General features: G+C 38.4%; 1 protein-coding gene across 4 annotated transcripts in view; it reads left to right on the forward strand.

Moving 5' to 3' along the window:
• Positions 1–20,659, forward strand: part of FAM149A (family with sequence similarity 149 member A) — a 62,576-nt gene that overhangs the window by 28,246 nt on the left and 13,671 nt on the right. For 3 of the 4 annotated variants that reach the window (XM_037831187.1, XM_037831185.1, XM_037831188.1), the window contains exons 2-8: positions 9,190–9,300; positions 9,592–9,730; positions 11,865–12,007; positions 13,471–13,596; positions 14,254–14,424; positions 15,048–15,238; positions 16,274–16,428. In XM_037831187.1, the coding sequence (XP_037687115.1) occupies positions 9,190–9,300; positions 9,592–9,730; positions 11,865–12,007; positions 13,471–13,596; positions 14,254–14,424; positions 15,048–15,238; positions 16,274–16,428 (1,036 nt within the window). Of the gene's footprint in view, positions 1–940; positions 1,280–9,189; positions 9,301–9,591; positions 9,731–11,864; positions 12,008–13,470; positions 13,597–14,253; positions 14,425–15,047; positions 15,239–16,273; positions 16,429–20,659 lie in introns of those variants that run through there. The other variant, XM_037831189.1, reaches the window with a different exon arrangement.

Below are 20,659 nucleotides of genomic sequence, written 5' to 3' on the forward strand. Positions count from 1 at the left end.
GTAGTGTCCACCCCTTGATATTTTGTTTTGAAGATGTGGTTTACCTCAGCGACCTCATCCTCACTGTTTTTGTTCATGAAAATGATGACTTAGTGATTTTGCTATTTCACAACACAGAGTCCAATGACTCTGGCCCTGATATAATTGTGATACTCTAAAATGGAAACAATCATATAATAACAAACCAAAATATTTAAACCAAGTGTGCTCTCTGTGTTTGTTGAAAGCTGTGGGCTGTATGAGATAAGGCATCTGTTTGAAGATAAAGCAGAACCAAGAGCATAAAAGGATATATAGATCTTTGGTGCAGAATTAGACTTGGAGTTCTTGTTAATCAGATTTGCATCTTGCATTTGCCAGTTCTTGAGCATTACTTTTTTTAACCTCACTACCCCCAACCCCAATCTAGGAATTGTTTGCAGGGTGGCAGGGATCCGGAGCAGGAGTGGTAAGCTAAGTGAAATCGTTCTGTAGTTCTTCACCTTTTCTTTGTGAATTAAAAATTCATTTAGAAGAATTAAGGGCAGCCAACACCTGTCTGGGAGGGAGTGTCTGTCCAGACAGACAGAACCCGGGGAAGGGGTGGGAAGGCCAAACCGCGCATCCCACCCCGGAGGCCGGAGGCCGAGAAGGCTGTGGGGCTGGGCTGCCGCCAAGAGGCCGACTGGCCTGCAGCCAAAGCGCTGGTCACTGGATTGTGAAATGTGGACTCTGGCAGGGGTAACTCGTGCTTTTCCGGAGGTCGGGTCCCTGGGAAAGCGCGAGACGGAAAGTCAGGAGGGGTACGGGGTAAGGGGGCGGGGGGGCGCTCTGGCAAGGATTTGGAGAAGGGGCGCGGGTGGACCCGCTGCTCCAGCCCAAACCAGACACCCACGAAGGGCGCCTGGGCCAGTGGAGGAAGAGGAAAGGGTGTGCGCCGAGAGGGGCAGGAGGCGTAGCCCCGCCACGCTGGAATCTGGCTTTTGCGGGGTAGAAAGATCTGCAGCAGGAAGGAGTGCCGGGGCCCCTGCGAGCAGTCGCGCCTATGGGCTGCGCGGACCTGGCTGCGAGCGCTCCTGGCCGCGCCCCTGGAGGCTCGCGGGTTCCGGGCCCGACCCGGTTTCCTGTGCAGGGCTAGCGAATCTGCGGGCGCAGGCCTGGGCCGGCGGGGAGTCGGGGTCCCGGGGGCGCCTGGGCGCCTGGCCGCCCGCTGCCTGCAAGGGGCCCTCGTGGCGTGTCACCGCCCCGCCGCGCCCAGGCTTTGTGACGCGAGCCAGGACCTGGGACTGATTGTGATTGGGTAAGTCCTGATCTGGGAAGGGGATGGGATTAATCAGAAGGCTTTTGATTTTCTGTCGGGTCATATTTTTGTGGGATCTACGTGACTTCGTTTTCCCTGCCTGCAAAGCCTAAATACATCTGGTCTGTGTTTCCATGCATCCATTCATGAAATCGTGTGTGTTGTCATTATCCATCGGGCTCTCCCAGAAGTGGAGTTGCTCACTTGCTTGGAGAAGCATCAGTCCCGAGATCCTCTATGGCTTTTAGAAAGGCCCCATTTGTATTTAGTCAGGTCAACGCAATGGCCACCCTGGAGTGTCCTCTGTACTGTACACCACTCAGTCTAGAAAACCATCCTTCATTTCAGCTCCTTCTGAATACATGCTCATATAAGAGAACCAGTGCCCCCCTTCAAGCAGAAAAGCCAAATTTTTGAAAGCTGCGATCACTGTTTAATATTTGTATTTCTGCAGGGCAAAATGGCAGAGGTTTATGGTTATCAAGAGACAACTTAAAAATAGATGATCAGGTCACTACTTTGACAGTTGAAATGGAGTGATTCGTGGAGATGGGGACTTGGCCTCAGCTTTTTGGGGTACCTAATAGAGCAGTGAAATATAGTTCAGTGTTTGCACCTTCAGTATACCAGTTAGGGTCCTGTCCCCAAATGAACAGCCATAAATGTGTTAACAAGCAACATTTTCTGTCCTCTAAAATTTAAGGAATATAGATATAAACTAGTATATAAAGTTGTTAGATGTCTGTGTATCAGGAAAAATGAGCTTAACAGTCATTCCACCACATTCAAGTTTTTTTTTTAATGCGATTTCTTTGAGATATATTCACACATCACACAAACCATCTGAAGTATACAATCCCTGGCTCACAGTATCATCACATAGTTGTGCATACATCACCATGATCAATTTTAGAACATTTTATTTACTCCAGGACAGAAATAAAAAAAACAAAACAAAACTCAAATCCTCCCATACCTCTTACCCTGCCACCCCCACCCACATATTATTGACCCATAGCACTGGTGTGGTACATTTGTTACTGTTGATGGGAGAATATTAAAATATTACTAACTCTAGTCCATAGTTTGCAATGGTACATTCTCCCCATATACCCCTCTATTATTAACTCCTTGTAACAGTGTTGTACGTTTGTTCTAGTTTATGAAAGAACTTTTTGTATCTGTATAGTTAATCACAGTCATCATAAGATTCACTGTTCTATACATTCCCATGTTTTAACCTCCGACTTTCCTTCTGGTGACATACGTGACTCTAAACTTCCCCTTTCTACCACATCCACACAATCAAGTTCTAACAAAATATTTATAGAACCCACTGTGACATTGTGTACACTTTCTTAGATTGTACAGATTAAATAGGGGTTGATTACAGAATACTGAAAATTTTCAATACTGTTAATAAAATAACAGCAGATGCTTGGTAAGAAAAAGCAAAGGCCCAGAAAGAGATGGGTTTTTTTTTTTTTTAAGTAAATTCTATAGGTTGTTTTCTTTTTCTTTTTCTTTTTCTTTTAACTTTTTAGTTTGAAATAGTTTCAAACTTACAAAGACAGTTGCAAAAATATTACAAACCCCATACAGAGAACATACCTCTCACCCAGTCTGATACCCAGATAGGTTCTGTTTTTAATTCACAATGTCGGTGTCTTGTGGAACCAGGAGACACAATGCTGGTCAGTTGTCCTGAGTCCCCAGTCAGCTCCACCAGCTCCACCCCTAGCTTCTTTGTGATACTGGGCAGTCTTTGAGCTTTTGGGCTCAATTTCCTCTTCAACCAGTTTCTTCTGAATTCTGTGACCAAATTGATGTGCTATTACATTGAACTCTGAAATTCATTAAGTCCCACAGAAATATAGAGACTTTGGAAGGAGGGGAGGGGAGGGAGTGCACAAGAGAAAGAGTTGGAGAAGTGGTGTGGACTTAGAGGGCTTTGTAAGGCAGCGCTGGGTAGTAATTCCCGTGAGCGCTGCAGAGCTGCCCGTGTCCCTCCCTGCATCTTCAAGACCTCCTGCCCTCACCTACGCTTTGAAGTAAGTAGAGACTCTGATGTCAGAAGGGATCATAGGGTAATGTGAAGAAGCGAATTAGTCCTTCCATTTGGAAATAATTTTCTTAAATTGAAATACCTTTACCCCTCTCTTAGAATAGGGATGAATTTTCTGGGGGAGGGGGACGGGACTATTGCTTATTGAAAACAAAGCAAACAGTCATGTGTCATCATTCTAATCCATTGTTATTATATGGATATTTTGAAGGAACAATATTGTAGTTAAATCATTTCCCTGAGTTTTAAAGTCATTTCCCAAGAACACATGAATTAACTCATATATTAGTATGTATTTCTTAGTGATCAAAGCTGAAGTACTCGATGCAATTTTTAGTTGATTCCTTATTCTATGTAGTATGTCTTTTTATGTTTACCTAAAGCAGTTGTGAGTCACAGGTAAATGTTAAATAATTCATTGCTTAGAGACAATTAAATAGGGCTAAAGGTAAAACAATTTATTAGCATAAAAGTTTGCCTTGTGTTCTTTTCCTTGGCAGACTTTCTTTAACACCTTTATCCTCAGAATTCCTTGATTGTTCTTGAGACATATAAGCAATAAGGGGAGGGAAAAATCATATACTTCTATTATTTTATCTTGCACAGAATGTATTTATGGAAGGTAACATTCCTTGCTATCCTCTGTTCTTGTAGTTAATTTCTTCTATGAATTCCGTTTGTTATAGACTACTGTAGGTACAGAACTAAGGGCAAAATTTATTCCCTGATATTGATATTTTTAAAAACTCCATTTAGATGCAAAAATACAAATGTTAAAAATTAAGTCCCATTTTAATTGAAAGCAAACAAAGCTTTTTTTAAATGCATGTTAGGGTGGTGTCCTTGTTAGAAATTTGAAAATTTAAGATTTGTACTTTTTTATATTCACTACATATCGTAAGTTACTATACATTTTATTTGCATGGGAACATGTGATTTCTATTAAAAGAATAAAAATTGTTTATAGTTAAACAGAGAGGTATTTTGACTAGAAGGAAAAAATTTAAGAGGTTCGTCAAAATGGCGTTTTAATGATTAACATTAACTGTGCTACACCAGTCAGGTTTAATAATATATTTACAATTTAAAGATTTCTTCTGTTTTATTTCTCCATTTTTTTTTAATTCCTTTTATTGAGATATATTCACATACTCTACAGTCATCCACAGTGTACAATCAGTTTACACAGTGCCATCAAATAGTTGTGCATTCATCACCCCAATCTATTTTTTGAACTTTTTCCTTGTACCAGAAAAAGTAAAAATAAGAATAAAAAATGAAAGTAAAAAAGAACATCCAAAACATCCCATACCCCCATTCCTGCTATTATTCATTTAATTTTTGTCCCCATTTTCTACTCATCTGGCCATACACTGTATAAAGGGAGTGGGAGCCACAAGCTTTTCACAATCACATGGTCACATCATGTAAGCTATATAGATATACAATTGTCTTCAAGAGTCAAGGCTACTGGGTTGCAGTTCAACAGTTTCAGGTATTTCCTTCGAGCTACTCCAATACACTAAGAACTAAAAAGGGATATCTATATAATACATAAGAATAACCTCCAGAATGACCTTTTGACTCTATTTGAAGTCTCTCAGCCACTGAAACTTTATTTTGTTTCATTTCTCTTCCCCCTTTTGGTCAAGAAGGCTACCTCAGTCCTACAATGCTGGGTCCGTGCTTATCCCTGAGAGTCATGTCCCTCATGGCCAGGGAGATTTACACCCCTGGAAGTCATGTCTCATGTAGAGGGGAGGGTAGTAAGTTTACCTACTGAGTTGGCTTAGAGAGAGGCCACATCTGAGCAACAAAAGAGGTTCTGTGGGCGTGACTCTTAGGCACAATTTTAAGTAGCCTTAGCCTCTCCTTTGCAGTAAAAAGCTTCATAAGGGTAAGCCCCAAGATTGAGGGACCTGCCTTCTAAATTGGTAGTCACCAATGCTCATGAAGTTTATAATATTTCTGCATTTTCCCCCAGTCCCCCAGAGGGGCTTTGCATATGGATTTGTTTTTCTCTGCCCAAATTACTTTGGGATATATTGGGGTTTCACACTAATTTGTACAGAGCAACTAGATCTCACTCCCTATTCAAAGTTCCATGTAATTATGGTGTTTGAGTAAACTGACCATACACTTTAAATTATCTGGTGTGCTACGGAAAATATAGGTTTTGCACCCAATAAACATATCTTCCTTTGGTCTCACACAAAATTTAAAGTTTTAAGACACAATCAATATTGCCCTTTACCCTTTAGTCTGACTTATTTGTAACCAGATCCACTTCATTCATATCTGTAATTGAATTCTGAACTCTTTTTCAGCTTTTTTAATAGTTGCTGAATGGGATTGTGCTGGCATTCATAGCTGCCAAACTCTAGCTCTGAGTCTCACATGTCACACAGATACTCAAAGTTCTAGGGCCAGACCAGGTTATACACAAAGAGCTCAGCAGCTCAGAATTTAGGGATAACCATCACAACTCAGGAATAGATGTGACTGCTGTAACAGTTTATAATCTAGGGACGTTTACAATAAGCCTTCCCCGATAAGGTTCAATTCTCAGAGTTTGCACATTATAGTTAGTCCATATTAGTGAGGTGTTATGTTTGTCTTTTTGTTTCTCACTTATTTCACTCCAAATGTTGTCCTCAAGATCTATTCACCTAGCTGCATGCCTCACAACTTCATTGCTTCTTGCAGCTGCTCAATATTCCATTGTATGTGTACATCATAACTCACCATTCTGTTCATCAGTCAAAGTACCATAAGGCCACTTCCACCCATTGCAAATCGTGAATACTGCCACCATAAAAAGCAGTGTGCCAATGTCCATTCATATCCCTGCTCTCAGTTTTTTCAAGTATATGCCCAAAAATGAGGTTGCAGGATTTTATGGCAACCCTATACTTGCTTCTTGTGGAACCACCACACTGAGCTCCATATGGGCTGCACCATTTGACTTCCCCACCAGCAGTGAATAGGTACATCCCTCTTTCCACATTTTCTGCAGCACTTGTATCCCTCTGTTTATTTTTTTCCCATGCAATTTTATAGATATATATTCATATACCATACAGTCATCCATAGTATGCAATCAGTTGTTCACAGTATCATCATATAGTTGTGTATTCATCACCACAGTCAGCCCTTGAACCCATTCATTACTCCAAAAAATTAAAATAAGAGTAATAAAAAGTATAAAAGAAAAAATAAAATAAAATTAAATTAAATTAAAAAATCAGACAACACTGCCACCACCAAAATCCCATACCCCTCCCATATATCCCTCATATCCCCCTTGTATAGACATTTAGCTTTAGTGTATTGCCTTTTTTACAATTAGTGGAAGCAAAATACATTATTGAAAAATATACACTCTAGTTTCCTTTGATTATATTTTTTCCCAGTACCATCCCATTCTCAACACCTTGCAAAGTTGACATTCATTTGTTCTCCCACATGTAGAAACATTTTTAGATTTGTACATTTAATCACCACCATTGACCACTCTAGATTTCACTAAGTTATACAGTCCCAGCCTTTATCATCTGTTTTTCCTTCTGGTGTCATACATGTCCGTAGCTTTCTTCTTTCAGCTTTACTAACAGTCATCTTTGTTTAGTGTACTTACAATATTGTGCTACCATCACACATTATTGTGCTATCTATTTCTGGATCTATACAATCAATTCTGTTGAATGTTCTATACTCTTTCAGTATCAAATGCCTGATCTCTACCCTTTTACTATCTCCTGATAACTTGTGTTCTCAGCTTTTACTCTTAAAGTTTGCTCATTAATGTTAGTTCATACTAGTGAGACCATACAGTATTTGTCCTTTTGTTTTTGGCTAATTTCACTCAACATAATGTCCTCAAAGTTCATCCATATTATTACTTGTTCTGTGACTTTGTTCTGTCTTACAGCTGCATAATATTCCATTGTGTGTATATATCACAGTTTGTTTATCCACTCATCCATTGATGGGCAATTGGGCTGTTTCCATCTCTTGGCAATCATGAATAATGCCACTGTAAACATTGGTTTACAAATGTCCATTCATATCTGGGCTTTCAATTCCTCTGAATATATACCTAGTAGTGGAATTGCTGGATCATATGGCAATTCTTTACCTAATTTCCTGAGGAACTGCCACACTACCTTCCAGAGTGGCTGCACCATTCCACATTCCCACCAACAGTGAATAAGCGTGCCTCTTTATCCACATCCTCTCCAGCATTTGTAACTTTCTCCTTTTTTAAATAATGGCCATTCTAGTAGGTGTGAGATGATATCTCATTGTGGTTTTGATTTGCATTTCCCTAATAGCCAGTGAAGTTGAGCACCTTTTCATATGTTTTTGAACCACTTGTATTTCCTCTTCAGAAAAGTGTCTGTTCATGTCCTTTGCCCACTTTTAAATTGGTTTGTCTTTTGGTTGTTGAGTTGTAGGTTATTAAACCCTTATGTGATATGTTGTTTCCAAATATTGTCTCCCATCATGTAGGCTGCCTTTTTACTTTTCTGACAAAGTCCTTTGATGTACACAAGTGTTCAGTTTTCAGGAGATCCCATTTATCTATTTATTCTTTCATTGCTCATGCTTTGGGTGTAAGGTCTAGGAAACTACCTCCTATCACAAGATCTTTAAGATATTTCCCTACGTTATCTTCTAAAAGGCTTATGGTCTTAGCTCTAATGTTTAGGTCTTTGATCCATTTCAAGTTAATTTTTGTATAAGGTATGAGATAGGAGTCCTCTTTCATTCTTTTGGATATGGCTATCCAGTTCTCCAAACACCATTTATTGAAGAGGCTGCTCTGTCCCAGTTGCAATGGCTTGACCACCTTATCAGAGATCAGTTGTCCATAGATGAGAGGGTCTATTTCTGAAGTCTCAATTCGATTCCACTGGTCAGTGTATCTATCTTTATGTCAGTACCATGCTGTTTTGACCACTGTAACTTTTTAATATGCTTCAAAGTCAGGTAGTGTGAGACCTCCCACTTCATTCCTCTTTCTCAAGATATTTTTGGCTATTTGGGGCAACTTGACCTTCCAAATAAATTTGGTTATTGGTTTTTCTATTTCTGCAAAGTAAGTTGTTCGGAGTTCAATTGGTATTGTATTGGATGTATAAGTAAGTTTAGGTAGAGTTGACATATTAACTATATTTAGTCTTCCAATCCATGAACACAGTATGTTTTTCCATTTTTATTAATTTTAGTATTTAAAAACTCTCCAAAACATGGGTACATTCCAAGAACAATGCCAAACTAAAGTGAGCTAAATGTTCGCATGGCTTCAGTCATTTCTTTTATTTATGTGTGTTCAGTGATTCAAAAGAATTTCATAACTTTCAGAATTAATCCGGGAATAGCAGTTTTTTTGGTACTGGAGGGAAGGTTGGGTTTTGCAAGTTGAAATGTACTGGGTCAAGGGGCAGTGGAAGCTGGAATCCATCATGTGCTTCACTTGCCAAGCTCTATGCCCCAGAGCAAGGCTGTCCATCCAGAGATCTGGGCACTTTTTACTTCTTTAAGTGGTGTACCATTTCACAAAAAGTGTTTTTAGTTTTGTTTCTGTTTTTCCAAGTCCACACAAAGGCTAGTAGGTCAGTGACACCTCTGATTCTAAGAAAAATCAAAGTGTCAAGATCCTAGGCTTCCTTTCCTTGAGGGGGTGAGAGTGGTGTGAGTGAGAGGGTGTGTGTGCATGGGTGTGTTTTGAAAGGGATGGTGCAAGAGGAACCTTACACAAAAGGAAATTTTTAAAGTCTTAGTGAATAAAATTATATTATTGCATTAGAGAGACTTTTCACTATTTTATTTTATTTTTCAGAAGAGGACTATCAGAAGGAACTGGAAAGCACAGTTTTGCTGTGAAAAACAAAGATCCCTTACCTACACATTTTACAAGAAATGTGCAGAAAGCCATTGATAAATATACCTGGTAAGAATAAGCCTGTTAAATGCTTCTGATTATAAAATCAAAATTTAAAAATGGCTGTAGCAATTATGGGAAACAAAATCAGTGATTGACCATGAGATTCTTAAAGTGAAAAGCAGTTTTATTCTTAGCCCAGTGAAAATATTACTGTGTAAATATTTCTAAAGTAGTGTACTGTGAAATTAGCAAATGTATTTAAAGAAAGAAAGAGGAAGTAGAGTCAGAGAAGTAGAGCTGTGACTGGTATCATCTCACAGTCAATGTCATTTTGTGCACTTGTGTTCGCTCCTGCAGTGAATCTGTGTCATCCTTGTCATCAAGTGGAAACACCACGCCCACAGAAGCACACAACTCTTTGTCTGGGTCTGGGACCCAAAGTTCTACCACCGATTTATCTACCGAGAGGAGCTCAGTTTACTCTTGGAGAGATGACGTATGTCCCAGAATATTTTGGATCATCTTGTGATTATGACTTTGTGTGAAGAAATGCTTTCTTACTTTTGAAAACATCTTTTTACTAATTATAAAATCAATGAATGTTTAGTGTTAAAATTTTTTAAAAATAAGAAAATTTAAGGAGAAAATAAAAATCACTCATAATCCCATAACCCAGTTATAGCTGTTGCTCATTTTGCTTTTTCTACCCACCCTCACTTCTCCTCATCTCCAGTATTTTGTTTGAGATCTTGCCTGGTATCTATGGCTGAAAATTCAGGACAGGCTCTGACAATTAGAAACACTAATAAGAGAAAATTTTTGGAAAAGTCAAAACTGAAAAATCACTCTTGAAAATCAGAACTGACAAATTAGACATACAATCTATTGTTTATGGACAGGGATTTGAGGAAATTTTGTATGTCATATTACTTGCTTCTACCTTTTAACCCTAGTTGAAGCTATTAACTTTAACCCCACTTTAATTCTTTGCAGGAGTAGGTGACTTATCTGGGTGAGTTTTTATGCTTTTGTTGGGAGCTCTGCTGGTTCCATTGTGTTTTGCCTCATCATCTGGGACAAAGCCTTTTGTGAAGGCATTTAACTCCTGCTCTTTTCCTATTTGTGCTGTTTCTCTTTGCTTTCTTTAAAAGCAGGGTTTGTCTGCCTCACAGTCTACCTGCACCTGCTTCCCCTTTCCCTTATAGTTATATACAGTGATTCTCAAAGAGCTGGGAGGGGAGTCTGGAAGGAAATCACTAAGAACACTTTTTCAAACAATTTATGTGACTCCCTCACTTAGGATAAACTACCCACTATTCCCACCCTTCACCCCCACTCCCTGCCACCTCCACTCACACTCATTTTCCTCAGGGGTATCCTGGTGGGAAAAAGGCTGAGAACCATTGTTTCATGCCACCCAAGTTCTGGAATTTTTTTAGCACAGATTTTCATGTAATTACCCATCGTGATTCTTATGAGTCCCATTGTGTTATTTGTGATCCCACAAGTGCTTTTAAGTTTATATTTAAAAATTTATTTACCTTTTTAGAGGTAGTATTTGCAAAAGTAACAAAATACAAAAAGTAGAAATATGGTGTGCCCCCCTCCCCTGCCCCGACTACCCAGTCATCTTAGGAGGCAAATATCATTAGTTTCCCTTATTTGTTCTTTCTTCCCTGTAATCTGTGAATTCTTATTATTATCAATTTGTGGTAAGAATTAACAGAGGAAATATTGCAAAGCATTTCTATGAAAATCAACATAAAAATGGTCAGTTTGATCAGATGTATCAGACTGAATATTTGCTTTATTACTGTGAGGTGTGAGTTAGATTTCAAGATCTCACACCACTGGAAGAGAACAGAGCTGGGGCTCTTTTCCTGGAGTCCCCTGTGCACTGTTGCTTCTGTCAGTTCTAGTGATGTTTATATTCTCCTCATTGGCTGTGTCTTTCCTGAAAGAGTTATAGGACTGGATTGTCTCTCAATCAAACAGAACATCTAGGAAGGCTAAAAGTTTTTCTCATCCACAATTTACTGCAGCCACAGTGCAAGAGCCTCTTGGGGCCAGACAGGAAAAATTAATACTCTGGCCCTGTCCTAACAGCTGTGCCTCTTAAGACAACTAAGGATTCTTTTGTTGTTGTTGTTGTTCTGTTGAGTAAAAAATGTTTAATAGCCTTTCTACAAAAGTTATTTCCTTTTTGGTGGTATCATCATCAGTAAAAACGATACTGTGTATTTTGCATGTGTGCTTAGATGTGTCAGTCACAACTATATGAAGGACATGTGTGCAAGTGTGTGCGCAAAGATATGTATGTGTGTGAATCTATATCAATATTCATATGAATATGTCTATCTGTATCTAAACACAACCTCAAATAAGTCTCAAACTTATGTGTTAGAAATGATCTGTTTAACAATTAAAGTAACTGAGGCTCAGATTGGGATGCAATTTATCAAAGAGTAAAAATTGGAAAACTGGAATGCCCAACTGCTCAGCCCACCTGCCTTTTACCCTCATAGTCTCTCCTATATAATGGGTTATTTTGCATTCATAAGTATCATTGACTGTGAAGCCCACATTTCTCCAAGTCTTAGTCTTGTGAGTATTATGCTTTTCTGTTATAGGAGTTTGACAAAGCCAATGCACAGAAAGTGAAGCAATTATTCTGGGAGGTCGAGGAAATGTTATTTGAAGGAAAAGTAAGCCCTCAGACCCAGAATCTACTGGCTGAATGCAGCGAGTGGTCAAGGAGATCCCTCCATCTGAGGTAGGGAAAGGCTCTGCAGTGGGTTTTTGAAACATTCACTCCTCACTTGCTTTAATACAGTCACTTCATTTTGACTAAAGGCATCTGCCCAGTCTAAATATGTATCCAGAACACATATTCTATACTAAGAAATCACATCCTTTGTTACTGAATCTGAAGAAATATTGACACATTCCAATACCGTAGTATACTTTAATATGTGAGAAGCAAATCTAGCTCATCCTCAGAAAGTCATTACATAAGTAGTAAATACAGGAATGGTAGAAGTGAACCTTTACCTTCACATTCTCTAATGTGGGCAACATATGTCTGTCATGCCTGCTGCTCTATTCTCAGTGCCGAGAACAGTGCTGGGGACAAGGGGCTGTAATTATTTGCTGAATGACTGAATAGTTGAATTGTACATTCATTCTGTAGGGAGGATCCACTTTTTTTTATATAAGAAAGATAGAGAATAAAGATTTGGTATGAAGTGATTCTGACAATCACTCAGCCCACCTTTTTTTTTTTTTAAGGAGAAAATTCCTCTCACTTATCTGATTTCCTTCTGTATTATATTTGGGGGAATGCATTAGAATACTAATCCAAATGTGGGTGAATTTTCTGGTTGGTTACCTTGACTAAGTAACTTATTTGTTTTATATATATATTGGCCAGGTGGGTTTTTTTTTCCAATCCTGCTATAAGCTCCTGGCTTACAGAATATAGTATGTCTGGGGTTATTCACCAGATATTAATTGTGGTTACTTTTCAAGGGATGGTGCACTTAACCCAAAAGACAGGTGCTCAGGCCTTCTCCAGGCAGTGTTGTCTTACATAGCTAAGGTAGAAACAAAGAGGGGAGGGGGTTAGAGAAAGAAAAGATCACAAAAGATACATAATCTAAGTGTGTATGTTTATATTTTTTTCATTATTAGCAATATTAGCTAATTGTTACAGTGCCCAGCACTGCCCTGGACATACGACATACATTCTAAGCCCTCATCAGTCATAATAATCAGTAACTGTTATTGTTCTACTTTGCAGACAAAAAGCAAACCAATGATATCAGTGGCTTAGAGAGGCCAAGAGCTTTGCCTGAAGTCAGTCATTTAATCAGTGGTAGGGACAACGTCAGCACCTTTGGTGGTACATCAGACTGTCTCCCTCCTGCAAGGCCTGTGCTTTCCCTGTGACACTTTTTGCTGCTTCTCACCTACCGATAAGCACCTTATCACTTCATGCTTGCTCATTGGAAATCAGTATTGTATCCTACATTTAAACATTTTATCCTTTTTTTTTGCTCCAAATTAGCAGTAGAATATATATGCATAATTTTATTTTATTTATTTTATTTTATGTTGAACTTGCGGAGTATTAGGAAGAGCAGTGGCTTTATTTATATATATATATATAATATATATATATATACACACACACACATAATTTTATTTTATTTATTTTATTTTATGTTGTCCTCGCAGAGTATTAGGAAGACAGCTCATCCTGCCAACAGACGAAGGCTTCCAGCATTTCCAGGGCAGCGTGCCTGGTTCTGTAGTGCACAGACCCATACTTGATGCCTGTGAATGCAGCAGCAACCTCAAAGAGTGTGTTTGTATAAATAACTTTGGAAAAGTATTTTTAACTATGTTTAGTTATGCTTTCTCATGTTTATTCCATCCATGAGCCGTGGCTCCACCAACTTGGAAGTTTAGATTTGAATGAAGAGCAGGTACAGAGCATTCTTTTTCACAAACTGCTTCCGCTTACATATTGATTTCATAGATACATATGAAAGTATAAATAAAGGCAAAGGGGTTAGCATCAATTTTGTCCCAAAGGCACTGTGAAAGGTGGGCTGCACCTGGAATCAAGAACTGCTTCAATGTGATAGATTCTAAGCCTCAAGGTAGTGACAGCAGAAGAAATAAAAGCTCTATCTTCTTTGCTTTTCTCACTACCAGATTTTCATGCCCCTATATCATTCACACACATTTGGGACTATTCTCTGACATCTCATTATTGAAAAGAGAATACAAACTCATAGGACAATTTAGGCTTTTAAGAATCCCTGAATTTTTTTTGTGATGCCTGTGCTAAAATATTGCTTCCAACTCTATGAGTTTTGCAAAGGCAATAGCTACTCTGATTTTTGGGAGGGAATCCCATATTTTATGTTTACTTTAAAGAACAACCATAAGCATGTAAAAATTGTATTCTTGATGTTCTACAAACCTCCATGTGGAATCGGTTTTTCTTCATAGGTTGTGCATCTCTGGCTGTCAGATAGTCCCAAAGGCACCCTCAGCCCCTTCCCTGCTGGGCACGGATTCCATAACAACTGCAGATCCAACGGCATGTCCAACCCTGGAAGAAGAGATTTATGATATGGATGGAAAGATTGAAGAGTATTTTGCTTTTGACAGAAAAGAAGGGTAAATGGAATTTTATTTGACATAAACTTAACATAATGTAATAATATTAATTTTACATTTTTTATTGCATGCTCATTTAGCATCCTGTGTATTTTTTAGTTATCCAAAAGCTTTTCCATTCTTTTGAGATAAGGCATTCCAAAGTTTTTTGATTACTAGCAGGAAATATATAATCTAGAGCAGTGCTTTTCTTTCTTTTCGGCAACATAGCACAGATAGGAAGCAAGAACATGTGTTTAGCATGCTGGCAAAAAGGGATGGTGCCACTAGTGGTCCTTTGCCCAGCAGCTCCAGGTGTCCCGTGTCTGGCTGCCTGGAGGGCAGAGGGAGGTTCTAGTCTGTGCCCTAAATGCATATTGGTTCTGAAACAAAATCTACAAATATTGTATTATAAAAATTTGCCTCTGATTGGAAATTAATTTATTAAAAAAACAACAGCTGTTGATTTAAAAAAGAATGCTGTGTTTACATATTATGAACATCTATATATGAATGTGTGCATTTTATGTAGATGATGGGTAGAGAGCAATGATAGGTGGTAGATACATAGATGATACATAGACAGCATTATTGTAAATTTAACCATTGCTATTAAATTAATTAGAGTTGGTTTTTATCTTTAGTGATGATGCATGTCTTGAACAAAACAAAGTTCCCTGTGGAAGAAAGTGGAGGAAACATGGGTTTCCTCCCGTTTCGCCTCAGGACTGTATCAGAGATTCGGTGGCTGCAGAAGTGTTTGATCACGTCTGGAGAAATGTGGTAGATTTATTGGAAGAGCTCATTAGGAAAAACTGGGAAATGGCACTCACAGGTACCTACTTACAGAGTTTGGCCTAACAAAAAGGGACAAAAAAAGACCCCTGTTGCTTAACTTTTCCCTGCTAGCCTGACCATACCCAGGACATGACTAGAGTGAGAAGGATTTTCTGCCTTTTTAAAAAAGGGATCTTTAATCATTTCAAAAAGGATTTTGTCATATTTTTGAGTTATAAAAATAATACATATTAACTCTGGAAAATTTGAAAAACATAAATTCACAAGGAAGAAGACAGAGCTCAATTCTGATTCCCTCTTCTACATATGATCCTGTTAACTTTATAATACATACCTTCCAAACTTTTAACGAATGTACATTGTAACACAGTTGAGATAAATTGTACATACCATTTTATAACCTATTCTGCTTTGAAAATATAATATTATTAAATGTTCTTAACAGGATTTTTTAAATGGCTGTATAGTATATATAATAATTTACTGTAACTTATCTAATGTCTAATAAGGGGACATTTGTTTTCAACTGATTATGATAACTAATATTGCTGTGAATATATAAGGAAATTATTTATAAAGTAAAATATAAACATAATTTAATAATCACTTCATTTTTCTGCATTTCAACTTACAAAATGTTTTTTAAACTACTTAAACTTGAGCAGAAACAGAAATATCAGTGGTGGATATTAATGGCTAGTTTTGTTTAGTTAATTTGTACAATAGGGCAATAATCATGTAAATTTCAATACTATTCTTTTACCAACCAAAGGGATCAATTGGGCTTTCATAAAATAGTGAGGATTTTTATTGCCCAGTATATAATCCTTGTTTTTTTTTTTACATGCCACTGGAAAGATAGGGGTTTCATTATGTGAGTGTGGGAAAGTCTCAAATTTGTCAATTGCTCCATAGAGTCTCTAGTTTCTAAAATAATGTTCTTTTTACCAGTGGTCATAGCATAAACTTACGGTAACTCAAAACAAATATATTTTTTTGAGCAGTGAATTTTAAGTATATGTATTGGGTAATCAGATGATTTTCTTGATATCTATTTTTTATGTTGACACAGAAGGAAAAAAACAGAAAGAAAAATTCAAAGTAGCTGAAAATAAATTTCCGCAAGTCATGATTTCTCGTATTAACACTGATACATCAAGTGTTCCCCCCTCTAGAAGTTCTGAAACTCGAAACATTTCCTTGGCTTCTCATCTTATTCTACCTCAGGTAAATGCTTTTCTACTAGTCTCTCTCTTTGCTTTGATCCTTATGTCCTTTGCCTCAGTTTTTCAAGAGTGCCATTCTATCAATTTCTATTATCAAGATGTTTGGGCTCCTGGACTTTTGGGGACGATGGTGGAAACAACTATTAAATAGGCAGGATCTGAAACAACTATTTTGAAACTCCAGATGCCAGAAGAACACTGTACAGCATCCAGGGAAGAGCGGGAGGAAGAGGCTGATAAATTACGGTAAAGAACTGCAAATTGCTCTCTCTGAGTGGCTGCAACTGGCACCCATCTCCCACTCCTGCAGCAGGCCAACTCAGGGTCCAGCCTCTGGCTAGCTGCTGCTAATGGAAAGGGTCATAAAAATCCTCTTCACCAAGAACAGGGGTGTGCATGGCGAGTTACTGATCATGGCATTTGATTAGTGAATTTGGATCGCTGGGTCCCAGCTTTGAGGGCAGCCATTGTATTAACCGTCCATGGACAGTGGCGGAGGTGGTGGAGATTTAAAGATGCAGCGCTTCCTAAGGGCTACAGGGAAAGTTAGCTGAAGGGCTGCATTTGCTGGGCAGGCCAGGAAAGCTCAGCTTTGGGGAGCCATCAGAGAAGTTTTGGCAGCCTTCCTGACCACCTCCACAGGACACGTTGGAGCAGGTCTATACCCCCTTCATGGGTCTCTGACCCTGTTTGGGATGGGAAAGACTGAATTGAGAAAGTTCTTCCTGGGGTGACCCTTCTTCCAAAATTTGCTTTCCAGGCAAAACTTGAGTGAGACAACAAAAGAAATATAAAAAGCTATAGAGGCAAAAAGTCGGGGACAAAGCCCTGCTGCTTCAGATATCTAGGAGAGGTTTATCCCCTAGGAAACAGAGGGCACAACCACACTCCTGTAAACAGGGGAACTCCAAAACAACTAACAATCCCATGACAAGACAGAGGCCCAGTAAGACAGAGAAAACCCTACACAATCCATTTGCCTTGGGCAGACTGTCCTGATAGGTGGGCTGAAGCTCATGAAAATCCATGGCTTATCACCAGCTGGTTAAGAAACCAAGAAAAGGCACCCTAGGAAGTAAAACCCAGAGTTAAAATTTTAAAATATTAAAATTTACGGTGTGCAACAAGAGTATAAGACAAAGAAACTGGAAATGATGGCTCGTCATCAAAATTCCCAATCAAATTTCCAACAACTTTCTTTGCAGAAATGGAAAGCCAATCATCAGATTTATATGGAAGGGTAAGGGCACCAGTTAGCTAAAGCCATCTTGAAAAAGAATGAAGTTGGAGGACTTACGCTTCCTGATTTTAAAACATATTAAAGAGCCATAGTAATCAAAGCAGCATGGTACTGGCACCAGGATAGACATTTAAACCAACACTATAGAATTGAGAGCTCAGATCAGTCCTCACATGCATGGCAAAGATGAGGTGGGAAAGACAAGACTACTCAATTGGGAAAGATTAATCTGTTCAGCAAATGGTGCTGGGAAAACTGGATCTCCATTTGCCAAAAAAAAAAAAGAGGACCCCTACCTCACAGTGTATACAAAAATTAACTCAAAATGGATCAAAGACCTAAATAGGAGACCTAGAACTAGCATACTCCTAAAATAAATCATAGGGAAGCATCTTCAGTACCTTGTGTTCAGCAATGATTTCTTAGACTTTTACTCAAAGCACAAGCAACAAAAGAAAAAATAGATGAATTGCACCACATCAAAATCCAAAACTTTTGTTCCTCAAAGGACTTTATAATGAAAGTAAAATGACAACCTACACAATGGGAGACAATATTGGAAACCAAGGATTATACCCAGTACATACAAATGGCCAGAAAGTGGCTGAAAGGATACTCAACATCATTAGTCATCAGGGAAATGCAAATCAAAACTACAATGAAATACTATTTTATACCTATTAGAATGGCTACTGTTAAGAAAAAACACAAAGTAACAAGTGCTGGAAAGGATGTGAAGAAATAGGAACACTGATGAATGGCTGGTGGGAGTGTAACATGGTGCAGTTGCTGTGGAAGACAGTTTGTTGGTTCTTCAGAAAGCTGAGTATAGAACTACCGTATGACCTGGCAATCCTGTTTCTAGTTTTGTACCCCAAAGAATTGAAGGCTGGGACTCAAGCAGATATTTGCTCACCAATGTTCATAGAAGCATTATTCACAATTGCCAAAAGATGGACACAACCCAAGTGTCCATTAACCAATGAATGGATAAACAAAATGTATACACACACAATGAAATATTATTCAGCGGGAAAAAGGAATGAAGTCCTGATACATGCAACAACATGGATGAACCTTGAAGATATCATGTTGAGTAAAATAAGCCAGACACAAAAGGACAAATATTGTATGATCTCACTGATTTGAAATAATTAGAATAAGCAAACTCATAGAGTCAGAATCTAAAATATAGATTACCAGGGAACAGGGGTGAGGGTGAGGATAGGAAATGGGAAGTTAAGGCTTAAAATATACAGGGTTCCTATTTGGAATGATGGAAACATTTTGGTAATGGATGGTGGTGATGTTAGCACTACACTGGGAATGCAGTTAACAGCACTGAAATATGTATCTGAATATGATTAAAAGAGGAAATGTTAGATTGCATATATGGTAACACAATAAATTTAAAACAATCCATGGAACTACATGACAGAAACAGTGAACCCTAAGTTAAACCATGGAATTTAATTAATAGTACAAATATAAAAATGTGCTATCATCAATTGTAATAAATGTTCCGCACCAATGCAGGGTGTTGGAGGTGGGGTGCTGGGGTGGTATATGGGAATCCTGTATTTTCTGCATGATTGTTACCTTATCTAAGAAATGAAAAAATGCATAAGAATAGCCCTAACAAGAAAATGCTGAATCTATGAAAAAAACTATGAAGTTTTAACAAGAAATGTAAAAGATTATATAACAGATGTAATATATATGTAACTATATAAGAATGTAGATAAATGAAATATAAAAGATTAAAGCAAATGGAGAGATGTAAAAAAGAAATTTCCTCCTGTGGAAAAAAAAGAGATTTGGTTTGTTTGCCAGTAGGAGCAAAAGGTAATGATTATTTCATTAAATTTAAATAGAATCACCATATTCTTTAATGGGGCAGGAACACTCAGATTTGAGACTTTCCATCTGCTTTGAAATGTAGAGCTGTTGCCATACTTTGGGAGAGTAAAAAACTCTTTCCCCTAATATTTGTAGCCAATTCAAAGATTATAAATTTTCTTCTCTCCTTCCACCAAAGTGATAAAATAATCAATGGATGAGTATGTGGTAGGTTCATTCAACATTTATTGAGTTTGTATAACTATACTCTATTAGGTGAGGAGATATATGGATGAGCAAAACAGTCCCTGAGCTAGTGAAACAAGATACATAATACAAGAGCAGATGCAACAAATTCTGTGAGGGATGTACACAAATGTGCTGTCAAAGAGTAAAGAGGGAATGATCAGTCCTGGTTAGAGCTGGAGGATTGATTTTTCAGACCGGAGGTGAAATTGGAGCAGAAACATGAGGAAATGAACAGGGCGTGCATAGATGGAAGAAGTCCAGATCAGGCATTTCAGGTTGAGCAAAGACATGGAGGAATGAAAGATGGGGCATGTTTGGAGAACAGTGGCTGGCCCAAGGATTTAGAGGTTAGGAGACCAGGAAGGCAGAGACGTTTGACAAGAACAGGGTATATGGAACCAAGAGGCCACAGAGGGGTATTATTTGGGGGCATGTTTAACTATTCTAAACTTTAGTTTCCTTATCTGTAACACAAGGAGAATGCTACTTTGTGCAAGGGATTGTTGTGAAGAGAAACACATATGAATATGTGCAAGCTTCTAACACAGAACCTGGCATATTCTTGGCAAGCAATAAATTTTTCTTGACTCTCATCCTTATTTGAAGATCCAGTGAGAGACAAGAAGGGGAGAATGGGCCTGTTCCGGAGAGGCCTGAGTGATGCTAAGGAGTGAGGGCTTTGCGTTGCGCACAGCCCACCTGGTGTGGGGAAAATGAGAAAAAGAATGAGACAGGATCCCTGATCTCCAGGTGTAGTAAGTCTTTGCCATGCAAAAGCAATTTTTTGCAATTGCTGCCTGCTTATTGTATATTTTTGGTCTCTTTAAACTGCTCTGAAAATACAGTGTTGTCAGATTCAATACAGTATTTCCCTCTTAGTGTAACATGCAGTATGATTCTCATA

Source organism: Choloepus didactylus, chromosome 3 (genome assembly GCF_015220235.1).
Source record: "Choloepus didactylus isolate mChoDid1 chromosome 3, mChoDid1.pri, whole genome shotgun sequence".
Classification (NCBI taxonomy): domain Eukaryota; kingdom Metazoa; phylum Chordata; class Mammalia; order Pilosa; family Megalonychidae; genus Choloepus; species Choloepus didactylus.